The 20,579-nt window shown below is 40.3% G+C and overlaps 1 protein-coding gene across 1 annotated transcript in view; it reads right to left on the bottom strand.

The window, feature by feature from the left end:
- Positions 1–19,834, bottom strand: part of LOC122986644 (plakophilin-3-like) — a 40,816-nt gene extending 20,982 nt beyond the window's left edge. Inside the window, exons 1-7 of the mRNA XM_044357973.1 lie at positions 19,488–19,834; positions 8,986–9,074; positions 5,044–5,657; positions 3,189–3,312; positions 2,813–3,017; positions 2,474–2,633; positions 1,202–1,310 (exon numbers count right to left, since the gene is read on the bottom strand). Coding sequence (XP_044213908.1) covers positions 1,202–1,310; positions 2,474–2,633; positions 2,813–3,017; positions 3,189–3,312; positions 5,044–5,657; positions 8,986–9,074; positions 19,488–19,689 — 1,503 coding nt within the window. The 5' untranslated portion in view covers positions 19,690–19,834. The remainder of the gene's footprint in view (positions 1–1,201; positions 1,311–2,473; positions 2,634–2,812; positions 3,018–3,188; positions 3,313–5,043; positions 5,658–8,985; positions 9,075–19,487) is intronic.
- Positions 19,835–20,579: the final 745 nt, after the last annotated feature.

The following is a 20,579-nucleotide window of genomic DNA, read 5'->3' on the forward strand; positions in this document are numbered from 1 at the left end:
TGACCTAATGATGGTGCTAGAAGTGGATCACCTAAGTGATTACAATTCATTCTAAGGGGGACATGAAGGTCTACTAATTTTCATAGTTGTTGAAATGTTTAACTCAAAACCACAAATTTTAACCCCCTGATGGTGCTGGAGGAAAAGCATAGACTGTATAAAAATAATGGACGTAGCCACCGTGATGTCCTCCATTGGTTTGTGGACTCCTGTTTTGAAGCCTCGAGTTTGGCATTTTGACTGTCACCATCTTGATTTTCTGGAGCCAGAAGTGATGAGAAGTGACCGCCAGATCTACTGTATGCAGAGTTGCCAGGTTTATGTATTTTATATTAAAAAGTGGGTTATTATGATAAAGAGTGATAAAGAGAAAAATTTGATTATTCAGAATCTGATTTTGGCAGATGGTTTAGATCAAATATGACATTTCCAGAACAGTCACCATGTATTTTCAATCTTAAAACCAAGGAAAGTGCAGCATGTCCGTCCAGTCAGATGCAGATGGGCTTCATGTTGATGTTGCAAGGAAGCGGCACGTTTGTCAATCATTTACCAGTTGGTTAAAGGTTTATCCACATGTCTGCAAAGTCATTTTGGTCTGTCGTCTGTTGACAGAGCTCTTTTTCCAAGTCAGCGCCTGTTGCAATGTGCCAGACCACAATGAGTGAAGAAGAATGTGGACTGGCTTTGCAAGGCTGAGATTCTGTCACTGATGTGTCATTTATGGCTGTGGTGCTGAACCCTTTTGTCTGCATTGTCTGTGTGGGTGCTAAGCAGCCATTGCTGTGGTGTTGGAGGAACAAATATTCAAGCCATGGGACGCGCATTACGTGACACATCTTAGAGGTCCTGTACCTCATAAGGAGCTACTGAATGTATGAAGCATAAATCTATTAAGTATTGAACTGGCTAACATGCTAACATTACCTAGTGATTCATCCACTAGTGTAGCTCCAGTGTAGCTGCCAGCTGAGGTAACACCACTGAGCAATGCAACCTGCTTCTAATGCATTGCTTTAACTCGTCTATTTTGCTAAATGGCAAAAGATACTGGAGTCTTTTACATTGTGCATGCAACTTTCAACTTTTGGTCTTGTTACCTCCAGCTTTGGTATCAGGGCTATTGAGGTTTTAAAAGGGCCTGCCAGTTTCCCGCCAATGTGGCGTAGCAATTGATGATAGAGCTTTCCATGTAAGTTACCTTGTCATCTGCCCTGTCTTCTTGTTGAATGTAGGATACCAAAGAGTCCACTAGGCCTCGCATTTCTCTCATCTTTTGTCTCGTCCTCTCATTCACTGAGCTCAAGTTCCTACACACAAATACAAACACAAGCAAACAGACAGAGTCAAACCCAGTCAACACTTATGCAGAATGTAATGCAATAAAACTATCTTGGGTACATTTTATTTATTATTTAAAGAATCTTTGACCTTTCAGTGATTATAACACACTTGTTAGGTTGCTCTAGTAGTACCCTCAGCTCACTGTCAAATTACCAGCTGAAAAGCATTTTTTGGAAGCTCATTACACTTGCTTGTAACTACCTCTGATCAGAATCCTCTCAGAGGCTCCGACAACCTTTACAAAGTGTAACCTACATGTAACTTCAGTTCCATGCAACTTGCTTGTGTGGGAGAACCAAGCAATAAAAATCTAAATGGGTTTGTATAGAGGTAACACTACAAATTTGCAATGGCTCCTGGTGTGTGGATGCTGGTGTCTACAATTTGTTTATATGTGAAACAAGTTGCTCTTTAACCAAAACTAAGCAGAGTAGAAATATGTATAAATGATCCGAGAGTACTGTTAAATTATCATGAGGGCCTCAGTGCAACAGGTTATTGTTTGATGTTGATCTTTACATGCAAACAGTAGGAAACACTGAAGCCTCTCTGTCCTGTTTCCTGTTCTACAGAGGAAATAGTAACATTCCCATCAGCCTCATTTGTACTTCTGTGTTTAGTGCTAATTAGCAAATGTTAGCATATTAACATCTGACTGTGAGCATGTTGCCATGCTGACACCCATTACATTCACAGTGCCACTGTGCCTCAGTACAGCAGAGTCATAGCTACCAGTGAGGGCACAGAGGTCATGTACAAACTTCAAGAGAGTACAGAAGATAAATACTCAATAAAAATACTCAAAAAATCTGTAGAGTTTGATTTATGTAGACATATCCCTGGTGGTTGGGATTTTGCCAGGGAAATTTGGACTGGTGACGTCAGTATTTCTAAAATCTTGGCTATGGCCCTGAGGTACAGCCTCACAGGGTAACTAGCGTGGTGGCTGTGGACTGTTACTTTTCTTTGGCTTTCCTTGATATCCCAAAATAATTCTAGACCTTGAAATTAACATTTGTGACAATTCAAACTTTTGGTATGATGACACTGACTACCCATAGATAACATGAACATGTGCATCAAAACCAGAAATAGGCACATGGTAAAGCTGGGTCCTCTTAGGTGTTACCTGAGGCAGCCGGTGGTGTTGTAAAAGATATCTCTCTCAGATGGGCTGAGTGGGATGCTACCGCACAGAGGAATCAGTACTTTCTCTGTCAGATCTGATAAAGCTTCTTTGGACAGCTTCTCCTTCAGGTTGTCTCTAGAGGACAGATTCCACAGTACACCTGCAGCCACAACAGCAGTGTTAGGTTGATATTCTGTAATTTGTATCTGTGTAATTTAAACCAGTAATAAATAATACACATAGACTCTATACAAAGAACACTTGCATTATGTGGTTGAATCGTGGGTTGAATTATCTTCTATCTATTATCTAGTTTTTGGGTTACTAGACTATTACTACCAGTGATGTTCTTTCGAAGCTCATCGTCGGGTTCGCCCAGGATGCTGACGAGATGCTTCACACCATTGGCATCTATGAGCGCCGCCTTGTTGTCAACGTTCTCGTAGATGAGGTTCCGTGTGGCGCCGGTGGCAAAACGCTGCACTTCCTGGTTGTCACTGGAGAAAAGCTGAATCAGAGCTGGAACACCATGCAGAACACGGACCTGAGAGGAGACGCACAGACAGAAACTCAGGTTAACAACACACACAACATACTGTAAATACACACATATAAGAGGTGCTGATGGTGAATAAATGACAAGTAAACAAGAAAACTAACTACATAAAATGAATAAATACATATAACCACACACAACCAAGTGTTACTTAGTTACCTGGTTTTTAGCATCGTTGCTATGGTAACACTGGTGTTGTATATATGCAGCTCCCAGAACTTGCAAGGCAGTGTCTGGCTCGGACAGATATCTGACAGCTGTAGGCATGTCCAGACCCTGCAACCTACACACACACACACACACACACACACACACACACACACACACACACACACACACACACACACACACACACACATTGGGGGTTTATTGTCTGGGTATCACATCCTGTCAAAAAAAAACATGACATACCAGTAACATGTGCTGTCAGCTGATCATATGGAAGCTGTGGTAGCTTGACTAGCTTTAAATGATTTACTTTCAGTCTTTTCTTTTTTTCTAGTAGGAAATGCTTATGTTTGTTCTATTCTGACTGAGGCAGCTTAACATGTATTTGAAACACATGCTCATATTGTCAGGTTTGTCACCATCAGTAATATCATTTATCCTTTAACTAACATAAGATCATCTCTGTCCAGTTAAGACCATCAGACCACCCGTAGTACCCTTAAGACCAGCTCTAATCCTGATTTATTGGAGGCTTTTGTTCAGCTTAAACAGTTTAAAACTTCCAGTGTAATATTTCCTCATTTTTGTAAATGTCCTAAAGTGTTGCCAATCCTGTTTAGTATGTTGTGATGTAGCATTTATGGAAAATAGAGCATGTGAATGCTACAACTGCAGGGAAGTGATGGTGATGGAATGATGGAGCCTTTAACTTAAGTAGAGCTAATATAATTAGTTGATTAATTACTTGGTTGATCGACAGAAAATAAATCGGTAACTAATTTAATAATCAATTAATTGATTAAGTCATTTATCAAGCAACAGGACCGATAGTCCACAGCCATGTTAGTGGTTGTGTAAGCCTGTACTAAACTTAAGCACAGCAGTGCTGTGACCTAATGCTAATGTCAGCATGTTAACATGCTCACAATGATAGTGCTAGCTTGTCTGAATATCTGCACAAAATTTGGTGCCAATCCATCACAACATCAAGTAGATATTGAGATATTTCACTGAAAAAGTGAAAACTTGCTGGTGGCGCTAGAGGAAAAGTCAGAGGATCACCAAAAGTTGTTAGAACTGATCCTTTAGGAAACTTGAATATCTGTAGCAAATTTCATGGCAATCCATCAAACAGCTATGCTGCTAGCATCAATCAGTATGACTGCACTGTCACTGTAGCTACACTGTAGCTGACAAACACCTCAACAATGTAACTACAGCAGCTACAATGATACCATGCGGGGACTGCAAGATTTGTCATTGGTCAGCATGGACTGCTTGTGGTTTCTCCTACAAGTTTCTCAAGGACAGAGGCAAAGATTGTAGAAAGTGAAAACATCATGGGACATTTTCAAGAAATGCTCAGTAATTTTTTCCTTTTGAGTAATACACATATAGCAAAGCCATTTCCACTGCAAACCGTGAGCTCACTGTGATCCCTGCTCTCTATCACAGTGAATGAAAGAACACAAGCATGACTACTAATCTCATACTAAGTAATAAACCTTCCTAATGTTGCTCATATCACATAATGAATGAAATAGTGTACACAAAGTTACTTTTGGGAATATAATTAAAGCCCAAATTGACCTCATAATGTCCAATATATCTAGTGTTTCTCAACCAGTCAACTAAAAATCTAAATCTATCATAGATTCTATTTCTATTCCAGTTAACCCCATTCATCTTCACACCCCTTCAGCCTTTTAACTCTTGCTCTCTCTGTGCTAGACTCTCACAGCTGAGAGTCACAGCGGCATACACTTTCTAAGAAATTCATATATCTGGTAGTTGCAAAAAAAGCCTGATTCACATCAGTAGTGTAAACTCGTGTATTATGTCTCACCCTCCTAGTGGGTCGTTGCTGTGTATTGATGCACCCTCCAAAACATCCACTCCTTTCCCAACACTCCTCACGCTGCGCAGCGAGGCTGCCCGGTGCAGGGCAGCTTGGTACTGCCCTGTCCCTGCATGGCTGGCCCTGGAGACGTGCTGCTGCCACTGTGCCCCCCAGCCATCCCCTGCCATGGGAACCCCCCTGCCAGACCCCCAGCCATCCTGGCCAAAAGCAGAGCTCTGCTGCTGGTAGTGCTGCTGACGGTTGGTGATACGGCTGATGGTGCGGTGAGAGGGGCCTTTGTAGGTGTACTGGTATGGCAGCTCCTCCTCCTGCCAGTACCCTCTCCCCTGGGCCAGTGTTCCGCTGAGGCTGCGCCTTAGGGTGCCGGGGGGAGGCACGGTGGTCGGGTAGGAGGTGTTCTCTGGAGGTACCAACACAGTCAGAGGAAGTCCCTCCTGGTCTGCCTGGCACAGCGACTTAGAGCGTCTGCTTCTGCTCTGTGATTGGGTGGCTTGGTAGCTCTTCTGGACCATGCTGGCTCCTGAGTGGTTCACCCTGGAACTGCTTTCCACAGCAGAGCGAGAGGAGAAACCAGAGGAGTGCAGGGGTACTGTGGGCACCTGCAGGGTCAGTGGTATGGCGATAAATCAAAGGTTAGCAGACACACTGCTGGCTAAACAGCCCAGCAAGCAGAGATAGAGACACTTTTCTACAGTTCCTATAAAAAAGGGCAAAATTTCAACATAAAATCCTCAATATTGAAGGTTTATCTTACAAGCAAGCGGAAAGATTGTCACAGCTTACAAAAGAAACAAATGCTTAGGCTGGTGAAATTCATCCTAATAGTGAAAAGGTGGGGCAAGATTTTCCACATTCAACACCTCCTCCATCTTTTCTTCATCAAAAGCCTTGCTACTGCAGTAAGCTGCAGGAAGCTCACTATGGTCTTTTTCATTGTTAAAAGCAACTGACAAACGTCCTGTTGATATTTTTCTTCTGTCTTTACATTGTTCTTGTTCTGTTTTTTTTTCAGCAGTGCAGGACTTCCATCTTCCTTTTCATAGACAATCAGATCAGGACTAACAGGGAGGAAACATTTTTCACACACGATACCAGCTCGTCGCTTTCATGTGTGTGTGTGCATCCGGCACACACACTGCAGACAAGTCTACAGAAATGTACAGTGATAAACACTGTCCAACTGTTTTGGAAAATGTAAAAATTCGATGTTTTACATCATTGGTTAAAAAGTAATTATTTAGTTTATTTCAACTTGGGTATTATTTGTGTAGTTTTGGCCACCATGTTTAAGAGTTATACTGCAAAGTCAAGAATTAACTTTCATTCAGGTTCATAAATCAAACTCTTGCACATAGTGGGAATTTCCTACTGTGGTCATCAGCTGTGTGTACATCCCGCTGGGCGTAAACACCAAAACCACAGCTGTTCTAGCAGCCCAGAGTGCCCATGCTACGCTAGGAAAATACTCAGATGCTTCAATGTCCATTACAGGGGATTTTAACAGCTGCGGGCTGGACATTGTTCTCCCATACTTTAAACAGTATGTTGGCATCCCAACAAGGAAAATCATGTTTTGGACTTGTGTTATGGGAACATACACAATGCTTACACCACTACTGGGCTCCGTACCATAACATTGTCTTCCTGCTTCTGCAATACGCTTAAGTACTGAAATGTCATAAACCACTCACCCACAGCATCGACCAGTGGTCAGGGGACGCAAGTGTACAGCTACAGGGGTCCCTTGTGTCCACCGACTGGAGTATTTTTGACAGTGACTACCATCCCATCCCAGCCAAAACTGTTAAAAAATACCCCAACTCCAGACCATGGATGACTCCTCAAATAAAACTTAGGCTTAAGGAAAAACAGCAAGCATTCCATCACAAGGACTGACTTTCCCTCAGAGCCATTAACCGCTCTGTGAGAAATGAAATCAAGAAAGCAAAACTTGCATATAAGGAAAAATTAGAACAGGAATTTACCTGCATGAATACCAGGCAGGCCTTTCAGAAGGAGAGAACACTCACCTGGTCCAACTCAAAAACCAGCACTCCTACACCCACTGACCCCATGTCATTCACTAGAGACCTGAACAATTTCTATGCCAGGTTTGACACTCAACTGCTCCACTGAGTGTAAGATATTGCTGGGGAGACTACCCACCCCTGAGCAGTCACACAGCAGTCTCTCCCTTTCACAGAAGTGGACATCTACTATTAGCTAATGAGGTGCAAAGCTGACAAGATGGGATCCCAGGAAGGCTGCTCAAGAGCTGTGCCTTGGAGCTCTCCCCTGTACTCCATTCTATCTTTAGAGAGTCACTCCAGACTGCAATCATCCCCACCCTCTGGAAAACATCTACCATCATTCCTGTCCCAAAGAAACCCCACCCCTCTGAAGTGAATCACAACAGACCAGTAGCGCTCACCTCCATCATTGCAAAATGCTTCGAGAATCTGGTACTGAATGCCATCCTCCTAGTTTTTAGCCTACAGCCGGATTCCTACCAGTTCACCTACAAGGCCAAAACAGGGACAGAGGATGCCTCCTTCATACTGCTCACCCTCACCAATTGCAACAAGCTCCTCAAAATCACTAAATATCTTCCAATGTAATTGGGCTCCCCACTCCCAACCTGCCAGCCTTTATTGACACTGCTACCACTCGCAGAGCACTGACCACTGCACACTACCCCTGCCACCCCTTAAACCCATGCTTCACCCTCCTCCCCTCTGGCCACAGATACAACCACTCTGTAAAAAAAAAAAAAAAAACATGCTTTGGGAGGAGTTTTGGGTCCCAAGCTATCACTGCCTTAAATAGCCTTGGCACACTGTAACAGACTTGTGTTCTTGTTTGTTTTTACCCTGTTTTGAGTGTTACTTAAATACAGACTGTGACAGCAAATTTAATCTATAGAGGACAATAAAGAATGAATCTGAATCTGAATTGTACAGGCTGATTTCACTATGCTTAGATCTTAACTACTTTTAAGACGACAAAAAATAATTGTGTAAAGAACCTGGTATGGCTATCAATACTAGTGCCTATAAAATACCTTATTTCGGGGGTATATAAACATGTGTACATGTGTGGCCCATTTTAGAGAAGTTCTCCACAGTCACTCAGTGCTGCAAACACATTTTGGTCTGCATCAAAAAACAGTATTGATGTTTGCTGACCAGATCTATAAAGGACTCATTAATTCTCCGCCAGAATTTTATTCCCAGCACTTAAAAGGTTCTGAAACAGTGTTTAGATATGCATCTTTGGAAATACCACTGACTACTGAGGATATAATGAAACAGTGATGAATGAAACTGAATGACAAAAACCACCATGGGGCCTCTTGTTAGGTCCCTTCATAGAACGGCCCTGATCTCAACAGTGAACTAATAACTACTAACAATGTCATTATTACTGTCACAAATGATGACCATAACTACAAAAATAAGACATAAATTGTAATAAAACAGAATTATCTTTTAATAATCGATGAAATTGATTTGTAATTTCGTGAATTTATAATACTACAGTCCACACTCATACCTACTGTATGGGCAGTCTTACCATCTGTGAACCAGATGACTTATGGGCTGTATCAGTGGCCTGAAAGAATAAATCCACGACAAACTCCAAAAAAAAGACTATCAGCCAAACTTACATGTTTCTGTCTGACCGCAGTAAAGCCTCACTGAACCACATGAGAAAACAAAGGATAGCGTAAACATACAAGCTTGAAGTTGCTGTGAGGTGATTTGTTTTTCTTGTTCTCTTGACAGTGCTTGGCTAACAGCTTCCTGTCTCCTGTCTATGAGCTAAGCTGCACTAAACATATTCTGGACCTACAGTATCTCAGTTCTGTTCCTTTAAATATATTTGCATTTATTATAATACAATACAGAACTGTCATATGGTACTCACAGCCATGACCCGGCTGGGTGTGTGTATCATGGATCTGGAACTGAAGCCAAGGGTGTGAGTGTGGCTCTTTGCTGCAGGAAAACTGTAGTCTAGATAAAGAGAAGAAAGATAAAACATTAGTGTGATAAAAGAGATCGGCAACAAAAGACTGTTCTGATGCTGTAAGACTCAAATTTAAGGACAGCAATCTTCATGACAATCTGCTGTGAAACTTATCTTAGTGCCACAATATATAATGCAGTAAATTACATTTGAGCAGGAGATGGTCATGTCCTACAGTATGATATCATTTACCTGTTAAAAGCATTTTAATGTTGTTGATGGTCTTACTACGTATATAATTATATTGAGGGTATGGGTTGACTGTAGTAAAAATAATTAGAAACATTTCTTACTCTATTAATACTTGATGTTTGCTGTTCTGAAGCTAAATTACTCATTTCAGAAAGAAAGAAAAGTGCAAAATACAAATACAACACATTCTACAACAAGTAGAATGTGAGTAGAAGATAGAGTGCAGATGTTGATCTCAAAATGGCAGCGAAGATAACAAAAGACGGGGATTTATTCATCTTGTATTGTGCCTAATTTTAGTGGATCATAATATATTGGGTATGGAATTAATCTGCAGATGATCCAGTTCAATATGAGACCAAACTTTTCTATGGATGTTAGTTTTTGAGACACAACCAAGGCCAAAATGTGGCCTGCAACAGACTAGGTAAGCCTTGTTTTTAGCCTAGCTGATTGCTGGAAATGCCTTCTGCTATGTCATAGCGCACATTGTAAAATGGTGAGGACTAATGAAAAGACAAAAGCTTTACAATAGGCTCATAAGGAATAGGGTCATAAAATAGGTTTTACCAAAATTGTGAATCACCGCAACCACAAGAGGTCCTTAAACATACAGTCGCAAAAGTGCACAAAAAATATTTTAGCTGATGGGTCCAGTAGTGTGCTAGATTAGCTACGGACAGATACACACACACACATACACACACGCACACGCACACGCACACACACACACACATTCACATATACATACACACACATGGCCATACAGACATGACCGAGGGCATGATCTCCTCCAAGTTACGCCTGGAGGATATCATCAACAAAACATGATTCAGGAATGGTCTGTGTTGTTTGGACAGTGTTCAGCTGGTAGACAGCGCAATTCTTAGACAATTTGGCCAAACACTGAGCATATATATTTATTCTTTGACAGTGCTTCTGTTCGGAACGCATATTAATCCTCACGGGGAAATTGGGCCACTGAAACAGAAAAAAAGAAAATTTGCAACTTTTAACTGCAATCAATTATTTGACAGCCAAGCTTAGTCTAAAGAAAGTAGACAAGTCAAGTCAGTTTTATTTATATGGCACTGACAGAAGTTATCTCAGGGCACTTTTCACATAGAGCAGGTCTACACTGTACTCTTTAATTTACAGAGACTCAACATTCCCCAATGAGCAAGCACTTGGCTACAGCAGCAAGGAAAAACTCCCCTTTAATGGGAACAAAAGCATTGTTGTGCAGATTATACAATATATAACTTATTGGAGATTCTGTCTATCCTCCTTCAGTGGCAAAATATTTGTGGCTATATGACTATTTGAAGAAGGATTGAGATGGGTGTGTTTGTCCTAACCACACAAAAAGTGTTCTCAGTGTTTGGTTAACACCAAACCATCTAGACCATTCTTAAAAGTGTGCTGAACTGTATCCACAGAAAGCCTAATTTTGACAGAGTAAGAGAATGAGATGTAAGAATATACATGCTAGCAGCACTGTGCAGCTGCACTTAGGTACAACAATGCTTTGAACTAAATAATAACATTAGCATGTTATTGCTAATGTTTACAATGCTAACTCGCTGTTTACCATGTTCTCCATATTAGTTTAGTGAGTTATAGAATTTCTGTACCAAATTTCATGGTAATCCATTGTAGTTGTCAAACTGAACTAGTGGCACTAAATGAAAAATAAGGGGATCACCAAAGTCACCAGTCATCCTCTGGGGATCATGAATGTCTGGGAAAAAAATTATGGCAATCCATCTGATAGTTTTTTAGATATTTCAGTCTGAACCATAGTGTTTATTGTTGGAGGTGATTGAAATTGCCACCCCTAGTGTCCTGCCATTAGCATGGCTAATAAAAATAGCTGTATTTGTTATGTGTGTTATGCATAACAGTGAGAGAAATATATGAAAGATTACATCATAAATAGGATAGTAAATAGGATAGTTTTCACATTAAAAGGTCTGTATAATCGGGGTTGGGCAGATAGCAGATGGATTCACTTTGCTTCACAGATAGAAATAATGCACATAGACATGAAGACAATGATTGAAGGAACTTAATATAGACTGCACAGTGTAACCACATGTATGACCACTCTCTATATATTGAGAGACTATACTCAGGAAAGTGAGCTCCTGTGAGTTGAACAGAGAGAGGAAGGGGAGCTTTGCCTGTAGTTAATGGCTTGGAGAAAACAACAGACATCATCCAATCCAGCAGGACGGAAGGAAGGAGGGAGGAGACGCTGTTGGGAGGGGAGCTGGGCTGCATGCCTGAACATAAGCATCACCAGGTCAGATGTCAGGGAAGGTATGCTCATACAAGACCACTACAATACAAAGAGGCCAAAAAGTAGAGCACACACAGCATATAACCAGTAATATATGACATGCAACCAGGATATTTCTTTACAGCTACATAACCACAGAGACTCCTAAAGCCATTACATATATAGCCTCTTATTAGCTGTACAAATCCAGACTTTCAGATCACAATCTGTAATCTATTAGCTTCAATGCTGCAATATAACGCTCTGCTGTTTTCAAACCATATGTCCATCTCATTCAACAGTGGGATTAATACATGGTTTAAAGTCAGTCAATACTGTTTCTGTTGTTATGTTTCTATCATTATTATTATTATTTTCATTATCAATTAATCTGCCAGTTATTTTGAAGATTAATTGACAGGCTATATGGCGATTTTGGTGTAGCAGCCAAATTGCAGGTTTGCATTGCTTATTGCTTATGAAAGGAACAGTTTTAACCTAAAAAGCCTCACACATCACTCTTTACTGTTTTTTACAATCACTAACACACATTTCTCCATACTGAATTCACTTTTTCAAAACTGTTCACACTGTTCTCTTTACTAAAATGCAGCTCTGCACAACAGTTAATCTCCTAAAAAACACAAACAGGCAAAAATTACAATATGTATCACTATTGTCTTTGAAGTATCTTTTATTTATTCATTTATTTCACATAAATGCAGATTTCATTACAACAAGTTAAGGTTGTTAAAGTTAAAGTTAAAGGATAATTCCCGTTTACTTCAACCTGCTGTATTTCCCATAAATGTGGCCATCGTCTCTCTATGGGTCACACTAACTTTGCACAATGATTTTTACATGAATAATTTAAATTAATAATTAAATGGATAATGCTTGTCTATGAGACAGACCAAAGGTAAACACAGAAACTAGCTGCCTGTAGCAGCCATTGTGGCTAACTGCTTAGCGATCTACATTGAATAGTGGCTCAATAGTCCATTGCTGCTTGAATAACAGCTGTAGAAGAGAAGTCAGCTACTGGATGACTCCCAAGAGTTTAAAATTAGTAAGTTAATTAATTAGTTAGTTTAAAATCTTCTTTCTGCGCTGCTAATGATCGGCTGAAGTTGGAGATAATACTTTGTATACACCTGATCAGCAAATCAGTTGATCATCAGCAGTTTAAATGAGTTCACTTTGGGTCAATTTTGAACAGAGTCAGCAGCTATGGTGCAATATTTTGTTCTTGACTGCAAGTCTTCCTAATTTGCTACAGTATAGCTCTGATCTACACCACACCAATGGCTCACTTTAGGCTCATGGTACTTGGTCACCGTAAAATAACCTATTGTTAAACTATTCAGGAGACTCCCATTTCTATGTTGAGGAACATCAAGGGAATTCATAACAGTTCATTAAACTTTCAAACATGAATTTACAGAGGGGAACGACACTGTAAATGAACCCATGGTTCTGTCCATTTTGGTACCCTTCAGCATTAGGTTGCAGAAACAGAGTAAACTGCACCCTTCCTCCTGCCTGCATTGGTTTCTTTTGGTTTATCTTCAGCATTGGCTAACTTAACTGTTTAATCATCAGTATTAGTAGTTAGAACAGCAAACACCCTGGGAAGTCTGCTATAGTAACACTACAGTCCATCAGCTATTAAAGCCAAAAGTGATAAGGGCTGCTGTTGGTAGCAAACAGTGGTAGCATCGGTAGCAGAGCTCCATATTTTGTCTAATTCAGTTACCCACACTATTCAGTGGTGGTGTGTGTTCTCAGAAGATAAACCAATGCCAATAGACAGCAGTTGATTAATTACAGTGTATGTTTATGAACTAGCCATCTATCTATGTCTTGGTGATGATCCAGGACTGTGGGAGTATCTCCAGTGGTGGATCTGTTGCAGCCCTCCTTTCTTGATCCCATGACCTTGCAAATATCCAGACTTTTATGTCAGAGTGTGTGGTATAGTTTCAACTCTACCCAAGATATGTCTTTAGCTCTTTATGCTAATCACATGTCCACACGTCTCATGTTGTATTTAGAGAGACAAACAACTAAGACATACAGACAAATGGATAGAAATAGGTTCATACAAAGTTGCTGCTAAGCAAAATCACACTCACATTCCATGAGATATTCAGAGTATGGGAATGTTGCTATCTAAAGTTTGAGTATGTTTTTAATCAGCTCCACTCTCAAAGGATTATGACTATAATTAAGCCCACCTTCCAAGATGAGACTGTCTTAGTGCAGCTCCACTCTTTTACCATGAGCCACTAATGGATCATATTATCCAACCAAGCCTTTCTCAACACCATGTTTTTTCAATACTTTCCATCTCTGTCACAAATCCATCTTCTACTGAATCTCCACCCCTATCCCAAAATATCCAATAACACCCAGTCCTCCCACACCTTGGTCTCCAACAGTAGTCTAAACTCTACACCCAGTACCCATATTCTTATAACACTCTGCTATGTTTATTGAACCCTACAATACAAAACTGTGGGACAAAACAAACACTACAGTGATAAAAATACACCAGGGAGCACATGAAAGTGCTAAGGAACCTTCAGGGCAACTTTCTGCGTATTAGATCATGACGTATCTTGTGTGCAAAACAAACATTCTGACTTCAGTGTTGAACAGGAAAATGGTTAGGGGGTTGCCAAAACCATTAGGAATCTGGAATTAGGAATTTGATGGCAATCTGGCCAAACTTGTTGAGCATTCTTGGTCTGAACAGACAGATTGACCTACCATAGCTGGGCAGACTTAATCATATTTTTAATAATCCTTTACATTGTATTAACTCTTAATTTTCCTTTCTGCGGCCAGAACCTGCAACTGTGGTGCTCACACTCAACATGGGCACGGAACCCCCGCTCAGATTTATCCAGTAACAATTCCGATTAAGTTTATTCAAACAAGACTGCAACTTCAACAATGTTGACATAAAGAGAGAAAGGCAGCATTACTTTAAACTCCATCTTATGAAAACAGTCGTGGGAAACTGTTCAAACTGCAGATAGCCAACCCAAATTTCTGACCTGCCAGAAATCCAACCAATTGCACAAAAGCCAGACTGTTGATCATTCAGACAATTAGTCAGGTGTTGTGACCTCAAACTGAATGTCAAATGACAATTCCTCCCGATTTTAAAATGACCTCTTAAATTCTAAAATCAGGCTCAATCTGTACATTGTCAACCCTGCTTAACATACCAGCAAATATTGGCATCACCCAACACTAGTTTGAATGGCAGCAGTTCTGATGGAGTATACTGGCAGCTTTATATACCTTGCTCATGCTCTATTCTTCTTATCTTGCTTAACTATAAGTCTGACTCTGTTTCTTCCACAACAGTTGTGGATAAAATGGTGTAAATGTTTTCATAGCCTTAACACCTTTGCCGTATTTCCTCGGGGGGTGGAATAAAAACTCAGCTGAGAGGTTTTCACTATCACTTGGATATGATTACACTACATGGTTGAACAACAAGCCTCAAGCTTCTAGCAGTATATCTAGTGTATTTTATTTTCATAAAGGTTTCATAAAACCTACAATTCTGAAAGGCTGGAAGTGTATGAACAAGTGCATACAATTTGCTGCAATGTTTGAAAAGAAGAAAAAAAACTTAACATAACCAATGTATTAGGTACAGTATGAGACATCTAGCTGTGAAGTTTTATAGCTCGGTGACAAATATCAGACATGCAGTAGAGCAGGCCTAACCTCACTGGCCACGTACAGTCCTGTCTAAAATAGACTGTGATAACATGCAGTGAAGAGGAGATTGGAAAGGAATGTTCCACACACAAGGTGGTCAGTCAGTTTAAGGGGGTGTTGAACCAGACATCACCTACATTACATTTTTCTTTCAACAGGCTTAAAGTCTGGAGTCAAAACCTCCATTCATCCACAGCTGGCATGATAATGTTTGTTACACATCTCCTGTGACTCCACACTTTTCCGTCCAGGTTTGTGCTATTTTGCTCATCTCCCCCTCTCCATCTGTTTCCCTTGCTTGTATTTACACTATGGCTGGATTGCATCCAGAATATGTTGATTTCAGATCACAATGTGTGAACTTTATCAGTTTTTTGCCAAACTTCTGTGGCTCATTCAACTTCAAATGGAACATAAAACAATTTCATAACTTAGGTCCATCTTTCAAACCATACGCTGCTGTGTGTTACCTCCACTTCCTCCTTGTGACAAATGACCTTCCATTCCATAGCCGTTGTTGTTTCATGGGTTGTTTGTTTTGCGCACTTCCGTATTTCGGGTCAGATTTATGCTTGAATTGTGTTTTCCCTCACATTGAAAATCAAGTTTGTATTCATTTCTTTTTAAAAATAATTTTGGAGCAATTACATACAGCACTTTCAATCTAGTGACAGCAGAGATATGACAGGAAATGAGTGGAGATAGATAGGTGACAACATGATAACATGGGTCTTAACCAGTGGGCTGCCAGTGGGCCAAGTTTGCATTCATTTCTATAAAAACTACGTTATGGTTGTGAGGTAATGCAATGCAGACTTTTCACTTAAGTTTACCATTATAGTGATTTACCAAACAATGACATGGCAACATTGACAAAAATGAACGCACACTAGATGCTCAGTTTCAAGAGTTTGCTAATTGACCTTCATACTGTACAGAAATAAATGGAAACCAATGGCTGCATAGAGCAGTAGGACAAATCCAAACCCCCAAATAAATCCAGAAATTGACACTTGTACTGCATGATTTCTTAAATAGTCAGCAAAAATGTAAATTATACATGTTTATTAGTTAAGGAGCTTAAATTTGCAAACACACAGGTATGATCTTTTAATCCCAAAAAATGTATTTTACGCTCAATTTAAATTTCTCTGTTATTTGACAAAAACAGAAGATTCAGTCTGATGAAAAAGGATGTGTGTTGGCTTGGAGATATGCAGTCAGTAATTCTACTGATAAAAGATCTTACACAAGCTAACACTCAGCTTCTTTCAAACCACATCCTGATTCCCTCATAGGTCACACAGAAGTCCTAGTCCTGCTCTCCTAGTAGTAAGGAGGAGGGGCTTCTCCTTCCTCTCCCGTACTTTCCCTTTGGAAAGACTGATTCAGAGTCATTAACTGGCCTGGGATGAGACAGATATGGAACTCCCCAGTCTGACTGGCTACTACTGTAAACCTGCACGTCAAGACAAAACCATGAGGTGCTCTTGGATATGTGTGCTTAATTGTCACTTTTGGATCCTACTTCTTAATTGATGGAAAAGCAGTTCTTGTTCAACACATGAACATTTATAACTCATAACCATCCCAGCTGGAGCCTGTGATATCATCAATTTTATGAAAGTTTCCATAGTGAGAGAAAAAACAGGAAATGAACAGGAAATAACACCCTTGCAGTTTTCCATAATGCACAAATAGGAATATGTGTGGTGAACAATACACAAAGATAAACAACTTTTCTGTTCGCATTTACATATGTTTTTATATTAAACTTTTATATGTTTTGTACTTAAATGTGTCTGTCATCTACCATCAAAAGTAATGAAATGGTTTTGTAGAGCTAACATGAAATGACTTCATGGTCTGGCCACTATAGTCCTCTGACATCAATCCTCTGAGCAGTTTTGGGATGAACTGGATTACAATAACAGTCACCCACCCATCTGCATTCTTTAACACAGAGATGCTAAAGCTCCTTTACTGCATCACTGGCATGATGTGAGGCACGTATTATCACTGCTATAACTGGCCCAACTCATTATTGAAGTTATCAGTTTATATTCATCTGCTTAGTGATTCAAATGACTGTAAGAGCAGAAAAAAGTCATGATGAAGTGGAACCGGGTTTCAAAATTCCACATACAGTAGTCAGTTTCCTGCATGTCATCTGTGTATCACATTTCCTATCTTGGTTGCGTAATTACTTGGGTTCACATCTGTTGTTGTTTTGTGTTGAGATTTTGATGGGACTATGCCTGGTGTAACCTTAAGTGTATTTGTTCTGATCTGTTTGGTACGAGATTTAGGTTCGGTGTGCAACTTTCTCTGGTTCAGTGTGCCCTATAGGCTTAGGCAATTGGACAAATATATTGACAATTGGCTGAGTCCATCGCCGGTTGTTTTTTTTCAGGGGGTAATTTTTTGTGATTTTTAACTTACTATAGTGTTATACAAGTAGTGTAGCTCCTTTAAGGGATAGCTCAGTGTGTAGGTTGTGTGCGTAGAAAGTGTGCAGCTGAGAGAGAAAGAGAGAGCGTGTGTGACGGTAAGGCTGGCGACTGGAGCAAAGAGTATGAAGTTAGCGGTAAAGCTGTGAACAGTGCAGTGTGTCTGTGAATAAATGCTACAACTCCTCAAGATCCAAGCCAAGCTACCGCGCCTTGCTCGCCACCTGCTGAAAAGTGAAGGGAGTTAGCCCCGAAGTTATCAACAGTGAGTTAGCCTAACCCGACCAGGCTCACTTCAGGTGGACTAACCTTTAAGGTGGACCAGCTATTCTTACTTTAGCGATAATCTCAGCCACTCCAAAACAGAGAACAGAGAGATGTCTAGCTTCTGAGTCTCTCCCAAGTTTTTGCAGCAGAAGCTAAGATATCCAGACATTTCCTGGTATGGGTCAAAAACTGGAGCCTACCTTTCCCATGTTGCAACTGGATATAATATTACATTATACCCTCACTGCGTCCTAAGTGCCCACTTCTTTCAAACTCCACAACTTCAGGGTGTAACACAAGCTTTCAGTTAAAAATGTCAATCCCAAGTCCGAGCAGAGACAACCCTGACGACATCATCAGGGTTAGTTGTTCAAACTTTGGAAAGCTTAGGCCAAATATAACACATCACAGCTGTTTTCACAGACCAAGTAATAGCTACTCCTCATGATGAGTAAACTTAACTTCATGTATAAGATCGGTGGACTGCCCCTTTAAAGTTCATGATGTAAATGTTGCTCATCTTAATGAACTTTTTTCCAGGTGTACTTTATTTCTATATGAAGATAGATAGATAGATAGATAGATTCTTTATTGCCATTCAAGAAAATTTGTTGCCACAGTCTGTACAGAGCTTCACATTAATACATAGATACATGAATACAGTATACATCCACAGCATATCTACAACATATCTGCCATAGTGATGCAGTCACACCAGTTAGTCTGTGGTCTGTAGAAAGCCCCATAAATCAACTACAGAACTGACAGACCTTTCATTTTCCACTACACTCCACAACCCAGTGTGGACATAATTATTATTTATGCAGTTTTATTCACAGTTAACACTGCCTTTTCATTTCTAATCAGTATTCTATATAATCTTTTTTACTGTTGACCCTTTCCATGTAATAGCATAACATTTAACAGTCTCACAGCAGGAGTTGCTCCTTGAACCTGTAAAGTTTATCAACTGGAAAACCACATGTATCTATCTAACAGTATCACAGCAGCTTGTGCACACACAAACACATCACTGACACACAAAACAGACCTCTGCTTGACCTCTGTGGCCAGTCTTCATTAGATTGGAACAGAATATATATCGGTATATTGTCATATGTAATTCAATAGCCTACATGCTATATCCTATAACAACCAATGACTTTTTAAAAAGGAGGTCTGAGGATGTTTCAGCCCTCTGAAGCAAACTTGTGATTTTAGGTTATAGACTAAATAGGATGACAATTTCATTTTATTTAAAGGAATCACAATTCTTACTTTAAGTGTTTTTGAGGCTAAATTAACGGGCATAATAATCAAAAATACGGTCAAATTAATTGTAATAATGACCAGCACCTGCTAATGGTTTGAACAAAGTCTTTTCAACGACCTGACAGAGAGAGTAAATGCGTTAGTGCTCCGCAGCGCCACCTGGAGCCCGCAGAGACAAGTGGTGTGATGCGGCTCACCTGTTGCGTCCAGCAGCGAGTCGTCCAGTCTGGGTAAGGAGGAGGACTTCTTCTCGGCCAGCCGCATCCGGACCTGCTCCCGGACCCTCCTGGCCTTAGCCATCGGGTCCGGAGACGGGCCGTCCGAGGGAAGCACATAAGCGGTGCAGGAGGAGGTAGGCTGCAGAGCGGACAGAAAGCAGCCTTCCACCGCGACACTCATACTGACCGCGGAGAATCACAACTTCACCAGGCACAGAGAAAACTGTCCGACTGCAGGCGCGGCTCGTCCGGTGACTGAGGGTCCGCTACGAAAATGGAGACCAGTCCGCAGCCAGTCCGCCTGTAGGCGGGTCCTGGAGCGTGGAGGGGGGGGGGCAATCAAAATCCACCTGCTGACTGTCAGGACGAAATAACACGGAGCAGGACTGGGAAACAGAAATCACCTCATAAAGCATGTAAGATATTTTACTTTGACAACTGTGAAAATAGTTGTCAAAGTAAAATAAAAACTAAAACTGTAAGTTACAAATAATTTCTATCTCACACTATAGGATTTGCCTGCTGATGCATACAATGTATTGTAAAAAGTGTGGATGGGCAGTTAAACTTTTGAAGCATTTTGATCGCTGGTTAATATTACTCATGCTGAGTACGGATGGTAAGATTTTAAACCATAATAATGACATAATAATGACAATTCCCTTTAAAAGACACAAATCACATGACACAAATTGGCAATAACTTTGTTACATCATGAATATACCAGTAACGTCCTAATAAATAAAACAAAAACTCCATCTGCTGATGAACACCACAAATTATGTGGTTGAAAAGTTCTGAAAAAACTATTTGGGAAAAAACAACATTTTCTTACCAATAGATATAAAATAATACAAACCTTCACACTTAAATAAAGATTCTTACAGTATGTTTTGCAGGACAACTTAAATGTATCCCTTCTTAATTACAATATTTACACAAAAATGGATTGAAATTAGGAAACCTTTGGCGTTGCCTCCTGGTATGCTGTCTTTATCAGTAGTTTTTTCAGTTTGATGCCAAAAGAGCAGTGATTAGTATAAAAGCAGTTATAACTATGGCAACAGTATT

This window comes from Thunnus albacares, chromosome 1, assembly GCF_914725855.1.
Source record: "Thunnus albacares chromosome 1, fThuAlb1.1, whole genome shotgun sequence".
NCBI classification, from domain to species: Eukaryota; Metazoa; Chordata; class Actinopteri; order Scombriformes; family Scombridae; genus Thunnus; species Thunnus albacares.